The 12,201-nt window shown below is 30.7% G+C and overlaps 1 protein-coding gene across 4 annotated transcripts in view; it reads right to left on the bottom strand.

Moving 5' to 3' along the window:
* LOC118184280 (nephrin-like) overlaps positions 1 to 12,201 on the bottom strand; it is a 373,546-nt gene that overhangs the window by 226,263 nt on the left and 135,082 nt on the right. For all 4 annotated transcript variants that reach the window (XM_085813709.1, XM_035353934.2, XM_085813711.1 and 1 more), the window contains exon 3: positions 10,190 to 10,342. In XM_085813709.1, coding sequence (XP_085669835.1) covers positions 10,190 to 10,342 — 153 coding nt within the window. The remainder of the gene's footprint in view (positions 1 to 10,189; positions 10,343 to 12,201) is intronic.

Raw genomic sequence — 12,201 nt, 5'->3', positions numbered from 1 at the left:
TAATAATATTTTCAACAGTCAGCAGTCCAGTATACAGAGCATTGGATGAAAAATGTTGCCAAAACCACATTTCTAAAAGAATGAAACTATTCAAAGTGATGCGAAAAAAATCGAAAAGATAAAATAAAAAACAGTCTGTTTCGAATTTTGAAAACATCGCTTCGAGGTGCACTGGCTCTTATCTAAATGCGCCTATATACCAAATTTCGTAGCCCTGGGTCTATTAGCTTTCGCGCAGTCCGAACGAACAACAGACTCTTTCTTTTATTATATGCAGAGATTATAACCTTTGTGTTGCTTTGCCGAACTATTAAAAGGCGAAAATTTATTTCTCAATGCCCATTTATAGATATATCTTATATTTTGGAATTATCAAATGAAAGATAATCACATTTTGTTCCATTCGGAAACTTTCGGTTTTACTCCCTGAAAACATAAGAAGCCTGTGTTTTTCCAATAGTGAAAAAATTGTACCTTAAATTTTCCATTATCTTTCCAATAAGTATGAATTTATAATCAACATTTAGCAAATTCATGTATTCGAGAAATGATTCACAGGAATAATCTGGACATTTATGTAAATAAAATGCAAAAGATATAATGCAAATTTACTAAGAGAAGTATTCCGAAATTCGCCATTAAATCTGACGTCTGCTTTAATCTACAAAACAATCACGTCTCCGAATTGGCAGATTTCTAATAAATACTGTTTACACATTTTTAACGCTGTTTACTGTTAATTTTGTAATCTGTACTTTCGCAACTGGTACCTGAAATTTCGTAATGGTTCCTGAATAATATATGCTTTTTAATTATTATTATTATTTTATAAGCTGTCATTTAGTTCACTCTTGGTGCTTGTCGCTATGGTTAAAAGATGGTCATGGGTTTTTAAACTGCTTCCCAATAAGATATAGAACTCAAACTTTGTACATACACTGCTTGTGGATGTGTCACGCTTTTGATTTTTAGAGGATTAGATTTTTTTCAAATTTAAAGTTAAAACGACTTTCTGCGAATATTAACAAATAAACTGAGAATCTCAGAATATTATAGTTTGCACCATAACACACTGTGGAGGGAAAAAAATTAAATGAAATTTTTAGCATATTTTTTTTAAAAATATTTTGGGAGAATTTTTCAAAATCGTTCATATTTTTAGACATTTTGACGCCCATTGATTTTAAAATTTCATATCTAAAAATATATCGGTTACAAACTTGAGACATTTTCACAGTTTTGGTTCTTCTTGAGCATCAATTCAAAAACATCGGTTTCAAAGTAATAATCTCATTATACCACACTTTTTTATGACATTATAAATAATGTCATAACTATATAAGTTGTTATTGTTGCCAGTTATTAGTTCAGCGCGAGATTGGAGATATTTCTGAGTTAACTTTCTCTTAAGATGCGTTTTGCATACCGTTGTGTTTAACGTACTTTTTATATTGAAGCATAACTACTGATAATACTTAGTGATATTCTAAACACTTGTACGAGTATTTCTGTGGAAAATTCCAGAACTTTGAAGTGTTTATGTTGATAAAATAAATTTAATTAAGTGATTAATTAAATTTCGGATTTGAGTGCAATGACAATCATTTACAAACTATTATCAATCTATTACAAACCCGTACGCACGCAACAATATTATAATTAATTAATGTATTAAAATTTTTTGAACGTGTTTTACAAAACAAAAACAGGTAAAGAAAAATTCTGCTTGCGTTTTATGAGTTTTTGCAATTTTTCTGGCCACATAATGTTTTAAAAAAAGGTTTGTAATTTATGTTTATATTTATCAATTGAATAAATAGCACTAGGTTTGATTTATATACATATGTGTTGAAATTCAGTAACAAAATTTTAAAGATTTGAAATGATTAAAAATCTATTTAGACAGTTTGTATTCTTTAAACTGCAAATGCAAACTGAGAAACCTTTTACATTTTTTTCAATAAATCCTTTTACTTAAAGTCTTAAAACATATACAGGTATGGACTAATTTTTTTATTATTTTTACTGCTTACTTAAAATTATATACTTTATAGAAACAAGGATGGGTTTTGCAAAATACTGAAAGGAAAAATTATTTGAAATGAAAATGTGACTGAGATCATATTTGTTTTAAACATTTTAGATAAAAGTGTAATTTTCCCCCTCAGAAACTAATTCATTAATTGCAAAATCATTCCTTGAAGTTATTAAGAACACTCTAATAAACACAATAAAAAATGGGGGGTGACATTCAAAATTGTAGGAGAAGAAACACATTTTAATTGTAAAATTTTTCTTCAAAAATTTAAATTAAAAAAATATTAGCAAAAACGTTTTTTATGCTTAATTATTTCGTCTCACAAAACCATTAAATAATATTCATAAAAAGTAGATGAAAATGCTTAAATTAAAAAAAAAAAAACATTCAAAAGGTACCGAGTCCCTTGTTGCGTTGAAGCCTATATGCCTATATCCTTAATTTTAGTTTTAATTTGCACGATATTTCTGGAATACCTAGCATCAGATAACCTTGTCTGTATTTGTCTATTATTTCCGTATATTGTACAATTATATCTAATTTTTGGGGGGATGCTATCACATCCCCAGACATCTATCAGCGCGATTGTTTCGCTGACAGTCCAGCGAGTAGTAACTAAAATTAAGTGAACCGCGCAGTATAGTACGGAAAATCTCCCCATTTGCCCTGCTCCCGAGAGGTAAGGAACATTCAACCAAGTTCTACCTCCAATTCGGGGAGGCAGTTAATGCTTGTCCCATGTGAACGGGACACGTTGGAAGAACGATTTTCGCTACCGGTCGAATCTGCTCTTGTGAACGGGGCTTAAGAATAATACTAACCTAATCTTAACTAAAGAGATATAGCCGAAGCTATCAAGATTCTAACAGAGTCAACCCCTTAACGTTAATAAACTGCAAAACTATCAAGGGCCTAAAGTACGGCCGAGCGTGATAATAGCTTACGAGAGAGTAGCCTAAAAAAGCGGACGCGTGCAGTCAGAATACCTGGTATCTCTCTCCCTAAGAACGAAGAACCGCGGCTAAATACTGCTCTTCCTCATTATGTATTTAGATGTTATTCTAAAAATACGTTCGGCCGGAAGTGTAAGTTGAAGTTAAGAATCGACAGGAAAGGAACTTTAACTAAAAATTTAACTGTTAATAAAATTAACATAATCCTTACAAAGTAATGAGCAAAGGGCTAAAAGACTTACATAACTTTAAGTAGATGGTTAATGATAGATAATCTATGAAATATTTCACAATATTTGGCTATATCATTAAATCCTATTGATACCACAAAATAAGATTTGTGGTATTATTCTTATCAGGTATATACGTATTTATGAATTCTTCTCAAATGATATTGGTTTTTTGAATTTCAGAATTTTGCTTACATTGAGGTAAACAATGCCTTTCAAACATTTTAAAAATCGGAAAAAAAAAATTCCCTTGTATTTTAGACAAGCATAATTACAAAACGGTGCTATAGAATAATTTGATACGATCTTTTAGCTTCATCTTTCATTAGGAATTTTGTTTCATGGAAGACCAGCATCCTACAAATGCAATCAAAAGCACCAAAATGAGCATTTTAAGCATGTCTTTTTATCATGACGGTTTTTGAACTTTGCTGACTTTCTCGGTCAAGCACTAATTTACTGCACATAATAAGAAAGAGTTCATTTGGAACGAGGCGATTTAAAAATTACGTAAAGCAATTTTATGTCAAGTATTAAAATCACTGTATCAAGCACAGCCATCCCATTAATTAACAACGCACCTTTGCGCAATTAAAAACTGTGATTTTATTTTTGAATATTAGCTTATATTTCTGAAGTTAAAAAAAAATTATAATACTGCAAAAAGTTAATGAAACGTAAGTTTGATAAACCATTTTTTTCAAATGTTTGTTGCTATTCTTAGTCTAATTGTTTTCTTTAATTATTTACGTGCAATTACTTGTTTTATTATTATATTGTATGCTGAATATTATGGAGAAATCTGTAAAGAGTCTGTCTTATGTGGAATCCTGGCTTAAATGTAAAATTGCATTAAACCTTAAAAAGGAGTATAAGAAGAGCTAAGCTGATTGTCGCATAAATCCGTAAAAGTAAAATTTTATTTCGATGCTGTGAAAAATTTTGTAATGACGAGAAATATATTATGACTTCCCTTCTTGTATCAAGAATATTCTGCATCTGTTTGTATGTATATAACATACATTCAGTGCCCGCGTTGAACTGCATGCTTTTTTAAAGACTTAAAATTCCGTTTCCAGAGCTTTAGGTTGATCTGTCATTGCTGCAGATAGTCTGTCATCAGTTGACCTAGATTTTCACGAAACTTTGGTGAAACTATCAAGCACTAGCAGAAATCCTTTGTAAAAAGAACTTATTTTTACCATGCATATTGTTTTCTGGAGACAAACTCGAGTTTGTATCCCTTGTAAATAATTCAGCAGTTTAGATGGATAGTAACAATCTCGTGCGAGTTCCTTTTTTATTTTGCTTTGGTACATTACCTGAACCAAATCACAGATATCTTCGTGTCACAATCGGATTTGCAGCCGCAGAAGAAAGCTCATGTTTTATGCATTTAACTAGCAAAGTCTAACAATTTTCCCATTTGGATTCGTGAGAAAACTTTTCAAACCTCATTCTTATTTCCTTTTCTTACGAAGGGTATAACAATTGATAACATAAGAAAAAAAAGGTGTTCCAAATAGTTAAGATTATGATCACTGGGCGTGAAAAAGCGAAATCGGAATTTTGTTGGCCATTTTCCCTATACCAATACATAGATGAAATATTAAAGCAGTGTGTGTTAGAAATAATAAAAAAAACGTTTATTGATTAATCACATGTAATAAAGACGCTTATTTCATTTTTCTCTAAACTCATATCTCAGACTTATATTTAATGGCCTGAGATGTATGGTTATGATACTTGGAGACCCAGGGATATTTTTCAATTTAATCGGATATATTGTTTTGCTGTTGCTATATGATCCTTAAATGGGCATCTTCAACGCACCACTTTCCTCTAGTTGTTGAAAATTCATGTATGAAGATGTGTAGAAACTTAATATTGAACTAAATTAGGATGATTACATGTTTTGCAGTTTTTGCATAAATTAAATAACCATGATTAATATACAGTTCAATTAAGCAATTCGTTTGCAGAAATAAAGCTTTTATGAATAGAATAATGACTTTACAAACAGAAAGGCATTATTCTATTAATAAAAAGTTTATAAGTAGAAATAACCTTGCAAAGAGTTTATAAATAGAAACAATGCTTTAAATTGTAGAAATGATGTCATTTATATTTTATATCATAGAAACAACAGATAAAATTTTTTAAACTCGTTCATTTAAATTGACATTCAAATTTTATATTTATAGTCATTACTCAGACAGACATTAAAAGGATACGTAGCATTTAAATTATCATTTACCAGATTTTCTTAAGCTGCTCAAGGAGGAAAAGTAAATACATTTAAGACAGGGAGACATGTTTATACTCAAAGCTCAAAGAGACAAGTATATACATTTTCTTAAGCTGCTCAAGAATATACGCAAATGCCTATATACATGTAATGCCTATCTGTATAAATGTATTCTGCCTATATACATGTAAGTGTATTTGAACAGACATGTGTACATAAATGTCTATATACATTTACGTACACTGCGAAAAAAAAATGGGGCAGTTCTATATCTTCCGTTCTACTGGGCCGATTGACTAAATTCAAATTGTGTTTTTCATGTCTCGGAAGCGCGACTTAAGATACACATTAGATTTACACTTAGCACTGTTCTAATATAGGTATTTTGACACAAAATCGAAATTTTTCCGAAATGACATGCCAATGTTTTTCCATATTTCAAAACTATGACTCCAATTATGCCTAAATACTAAATTTTGTAAATTCAGGTGCAGTTTTTTCAGTTGCGCCAAGAGTAATTCACTTGGCGAACTACTTAATTTTATAGCAACCTATTTTCCTTTCCTTTTGTTTTCATTGCGGAAATAAAGTCATTGTTCATAACTTTCAAATAATTTTAACAAAGTACGTAAACCACATTTAGCGTTAAAATTCACGTATATCTTTGAAAATTTAAAATAAAAAAAAACTCTAAATTTTTGCAGTTGTGCTTATAAATACATCTACTTTAAGATGATGGTAAAAATGTTATAGATTATAATTCAAAATATTTTTCGAAAAATTTATCAAAATTATTTGAAAATACAAGTTTAAAAATAAATCATAAAAAATGGGCGAATTTTATTTGGAATGAACCTAAATTTCGAAATGTGAAAGGAAGAATAAAATAAGTTTAATAATAAAGTATAATAATAAAAGACAAGGAAGTTTAATAATTAAATAGATATAATACAGAATATATACAAATATATACCAAATATAATTAACATTGACGAGCGAAAATTTTGAGAGCTAATTTTTAAAAACTACTCGGGAAATTTTTACAAAACTTAGGAGTTAGGCATAATTTGAGTCGTAGAATTGAAATATGGAAAAAAATGGGTATGTCATTTCAGAAAAAGATCCGATTTTGTGTGAAAAACCTATATTAGAACAATGCTATATATAAATCTACACATCCTAAGTCGCGCTTTTGAGACATGAAAAACGCAATTTTAGTTTTGTCAATCGGACCAGTAGAACAGGAATTATAGAACTGTTTTTTTTTCTCTTTTTCCCCGCTGTGTGCATATTATACACATGCATTTTTAAACTTACGATGTTCCGTATTTCTTTCTTAGCAGTTACATTAAGACTTTGAAGTATACGGCATTTTTAAAACATGAAAGATGTAATCACGATTCTTTTCCATTAGAGATTTTTTAATTTTTTTGTGAACCTTTTAATCTGCATTGAAGCTGGGTGCCATATAAAGTGGTTCCTTTGAATGCTTTTGAATGGTGTACTAGATTTAAGAACTGTTTAATAGAGTGAAATAATATTACGTGGTAGAATTAAATAAGTAAATTTTTGTTTGCACCTTGTGAAAACCACAGTCATTGAAGGATTTCGAACTTCAATTCATTTTCGCTCCATTCATCAAGAAATGTGTGTGGTCTGTCGAGCCGGGGTAACTCCTAGCTGCTTATGGATGTATCGGCTTTAAATAGATGTCTGGGAAATATAAAAGCCCGGTTAACCAAGCTTCCGAAATTTAGTTCTGAAGATGTTGAGAAAATTGATAAACTCGGGGCGAGTAATAAAATTGGAAATCTAAATATTCTGGAAGATATACTCCACGAGTTAAGAATTCAGTACTACGAAGTATTAAAACATGAAATTGAAAAAATTGACAAAACTGATCACGAGCTTCAAAATCAAAAGGTAAGAATTAAACACGTTTTGGAATTTGAGCAAATTCGAAGATTTCAACTGGCTCATGTTAACACTGTAGATTCGGAATCGAATCAGAAGTTAAATCTTAAACTTTCAGAAATAATTTTACCTATATTTCATAGTAATTATGAAAACTGGAGAAATTTTAAAACTCAATTCAATAATAAAATTACTTCTAATTAATTCCTATGTGATAACCAGAAACTGTTCTATTTACAATCAGTTCTTGTTGGAAATATTAAGAAAACTTAAATTGTAGATAATACGTTTGATTCTTTATTTGATTCCTTAAAACCCGATATGAAAATAAAAGTTAATTGTAAATAGCCACACAAATTATGTATTATGTTTTAGATAATGTAAGCTAAGAATTGTGGATTATGTTCGCTAAATTAAATTAGAGCTTTAAAAGTAATGAAGAATGAAATGAATAATTTTAGTCAAAACTTGTACATAAATATTGTTTTGCAAAAATTGGATAAAGTGACTAATAAGGAAAATGAAATAATTAACCTTCTTAGATTTATCAACTTGGAATAAATATATTTCGCGTCTTCAAGAGAGATGTTAGATTCTGGAAAATTTGAGAAAAGCTGTGTGTCATAATTTCAAAACAAAATCTCCTCATTTGCAGAACAAGGTAAAATATTTCTTTTCAAATTCAAAAGATATTTTCTGGAAGTTGTGAAAAATTCATCTCATCCGTTGTATAATTGTGATTCCTTTTTTGAAAATGAACCCAATTCAATGATTTGATATTGTTGAAAAGCAAAACCTTTGCAGTAATTGCTTATGACAATTGCATTTGTTAATCAATTGCAAAATAAAATATTGTTGCGTGCGTACGGGTTCGTAATAGACTGAATGCTCAAAGCTCCAATGATTGTTTGACAAAATGTATTTTATCGAAACAAACACTTTAGAGTTCCTGAACTTTCCACAAAAATAGTCGTACAGCTCTTCACAGTGTCAAAGTGTACTATCAGTATTTACACTTAAACCTACTAAGAACGTTAAACTCAAGGCAATGCAAAGCATATCTAAAGAGTGAACTTCGCTCAGTCATATCTCAGTACTTCCCGCTCAACCAACATCTCGCAATAACAACTGAAAGGAGATGCTCTTCCCAGCCTTGTATAGATTTCACACGGTTGCTGAAAAATTTCTACCACTTTCTGCTTCTCGAAATTGCTGGAAAGCATTCGACGGCCGAATTGCGGTTACAGCTACATAGAGTATCAATTACAGTTATTCAAATATAATATCCATTACAGTTATACAGGAGCCGGACCAGAATGTCGCCAAATGGTCGCCAATGTTTGCGACTTTTGGAGATTTATCACCAAATTCGGCGACAAAAATTAGACGCCAAAACCGTTACCAGCATGGGGTTATCTCGTCAATTTACTGAAATAGCCATCTGTTCAATGTTAAATAGACTTGCCCCTGTCACCATACTTTTCCGGCAAGCTTCGCTTCTCTAAATTTACATGTTACATTATACAGTAAAAAATACAATTTCACATATAATTGCACTAAAATCATCCACATATGTGGAAAATTCGTAACATTGTCCCTCCTCCCAAGGACTGCACGTCCCGAGCAGTACAGACCCTGGACAGGAAGCCAGACTCACAACTAAGACAGGTTAATGCAACACTTAAAGAATAATCTCACTAAATAACATAACACAAATCAAATACTTAATCAATAAATGAATGAAAAATTTACAAATTTAGAAACAAACAGTACCATGGTCTTATAGTATTTACATTATTTTAACTACGTACTATGGTCATAGTAAGAAACTAGCCTGTCGTAAGGAATGACTCACGGCTCAAAATTCGATGACTTACGGATCCGAACTACGAAATCGTTCATCTGTTTAGGACTATGTAAGGTCCATCCCAATGTGACTGTAGTTTAAAAGAGTGTCCTTTCGGTCGAATCGGATTTACCAAACACACCTTGTCATCTTCGTTTAATCGATGTCCTATAGCTCCCGTGTCCTACCGGTCTTCATCTTCTTCGACACCTAGTTGACTCGCTTTCGTGCAAAATTGTGCATCACTTCAAACCTGGAATGGAGATCTTGGTTGTACTCCAATCTTAGTTGTACTTGGCGATGAAGGCGCATCCAGAGGGCGATTAAACAAGAAATTACAAGGAGTCTGGGATGGAAAATAGCCAGTAGTCTCTTGGAAACCACTACGACAGGCTAGTAAAAACACAGATGACTTCTTGTTCCAGTTCCGTTGGTTTCTGGAAGCCACCCGAGAGAGGTTATTAAGTATGGTTCGATTAAATCTTATTCGATAATTTTTATTATTAAATAGCCTCTTTACTTGAGTTATTTTTTGAGTGTTTTTCCTAATTTCTCCTTGGACGGTACTAAATAATTTATTATTTATTTTTAATTATTGTTGATTTAGAGCATAATCAATTTAATTTCTTCCTAATTAAACAATTATACCTTAAAATGCATCTCAGTTATTTAAATTTACTTTCAGTAAATAGTATACTAGATATAACTATTTCCTTTTGTTCCTATTTCCTTTTAGGCAAAGACTGCTGGATGCATACCCTCTTTTTATGCTATAAAACAATCCCATGAAAGGTTTTATACAGAGAAAATTCTCAGTTTATGCAGATGTATGTTCACATAATATAATATCACATTGTTCACCAAATAACGTACAAAACGAAAAAAAATTTGTTCTAATTTTTTCAAATTTATAACGAATCATATAGCAAGAAAATGTTAAAGTAAAGATTGGGTACAAACCATCAAAAAGTTCATTGTCATTTTTGTACCAGATGAGTTGAGTTGGAGGCTTGCTTCCTACCGCTTTGCAATAGAGGACAACTTTATCACCTTGTCTGACCTCGATGTTGTTACCAGCAGGAAGATCGTTGATCGATAGCGCTTGGGGAGGAACTGAAACAAAATAATGAAAACTTAGACAAGTAAGAGAAAGCTTAAAGGAATCTGCCAAAAAAAATTATGCATTTAAATTAAAATTTGTGTTTTTACTGTAGTACATATTTTTAATGTAAAATTTAAAACATTCTTTTCGGTTTCTTTGTATTTTTGAAGTCAATTTGATAATTTTTATCAGAATGGTATTTTTACATAGCGTTACTTCTAAACTTACAACTGGGAACTCTAATGAATGGAAAACATATGAACCGTATATGAGCGTATGGAATATTAAGATTCTTTTTTAATCTTCGCGCTAATCTCAGTGTGTTTTATTATAATGTAACTCAAATCATCTAATAGTGAGAAGTGTAACAGTTTTGGCTACAGCTAAGTTTACTTTTCTTCTTTCTTATAAAATAAACGCCAGCTAGAATTTACTAAAATATTTCTTAAAAAACTCCTTTTCAAAAACAACTTTTAAAAATACTTACTTCTTAATTTTGTTCTTCATCCTCTCTTAAATAAACTAACAGCGTATTAAATTATATATTTACATCTGTTATCATTTAAACATACTACGCTCCATAACTTATATTTTGAATTTTACACTTTAATTTCAAAATGTTCTGTTAACATAATTTTTTTTTTAATTTTATAGAATTCCTAAAATTTATCTTTAACAAAACTGGTAAGTATCATTAAATTTTGTTCCTATGTAGCATGCAATAACATTTGCATATTGTTGCATGCTGCTTTAAATAGTTAAGCATAATTCTGTAATTGCTGCCCTATATACTTAGAAATGGTAACCAAAATAAAATTCTTTATAGGACGCACGCACCTACATCTTTTCTTCTCTTTCACTTAAATGGCAAATAAAATTCATTGCACTTAAATGTGTTTAGTCTTAATTAGCTTTGAGCAATATTTTAAGCCATTTTAAAAAAGAGACTTATCTAACCAGTCAATTCCAGAAAGCCTTGCAATATAATTAATATATTAACAATCAACCTATGTATATTTTATGATATTAAAGAAGAATAGTTTCTTGTCATTAGATAAAGCTTTTACATATTTAACTACAAACTATGTATTTGCATTAATTTTATACCGTCCACGCTTCGTTAGATTTAATTGTCAGAATTTCTAACAAGTGCTTCAGTTTCTTTTTTCTTTCTCTTTTTCTATGTTACAATTTTTCTTTACATTCATATTTCAGACAAACTTTTCTCTATGAAAAAGCAGAACAAGCAATGCATAATAATCACTTCAATGCTTTCAATAAACTCCCTAGCCTATAATAAAGAATGACATTTATATATATATTTTTTTTTTGTTAACTGAAAACACCATTTTCTAGTTATACCATCGAAAGATATTGGAGCGAATAAGCAATTACCGTAAGTGCACTGCACTCGACATTACTAGAGGTAAAATATGTATAAACGATATTATAAAAAAGTGGGATAAAAATCCGCCACATTACACCTATCTAAAACACGAACAAGAAATATTGCATGGGACGTATCAAAAAGGTAAATAGGAATTCTAAAAATAAAAGAAAATGTCATAAATAAAAATGTGCCGTCGGTGCAATCGTTTTAGCGAAAAGTACTTTCTCCCTCTCTCGAATGAGTAATTGGATATCTTATGCACTTCTAAATTGCCTGTTAGCAATGAAGACATTACTTTGTAGCTTCGTTCTTTGGGAAATGACGCAATCAAAACGGTCCTCTCTTAATGAAGTTCTGTGGAAAGCAATTACATTTCTGGGCCATTAAAACACCTAATGGTACTCTTTCTAAAGAAGTATCAGCATAAATTTGAGCCACCATTAAGAATAAGGAAAACCAATGCGTACATTACACCGTACG

This window comes from Stegodyphus dumicola, chromosome 3 (assembly GCF_044657685.1).
Source record: "Stegodyphus dumicola isolate Sdum_Otavi_A_Nest chromosome 3, ASM4465768v1".
Classification (NCBI taxonomy): domain Eukaryota; kingdom Metazoa; phylum Arthropoda; class Arachnida; order Araneae; family Eresidae; genus Stegodyphus; species Stegodyphus dumicola.
The sequence above is the reverse complement of the archived record's forward strand: the minus strand, read 5'-3'. Positions and strand labels throughout refer to the sequence as shown.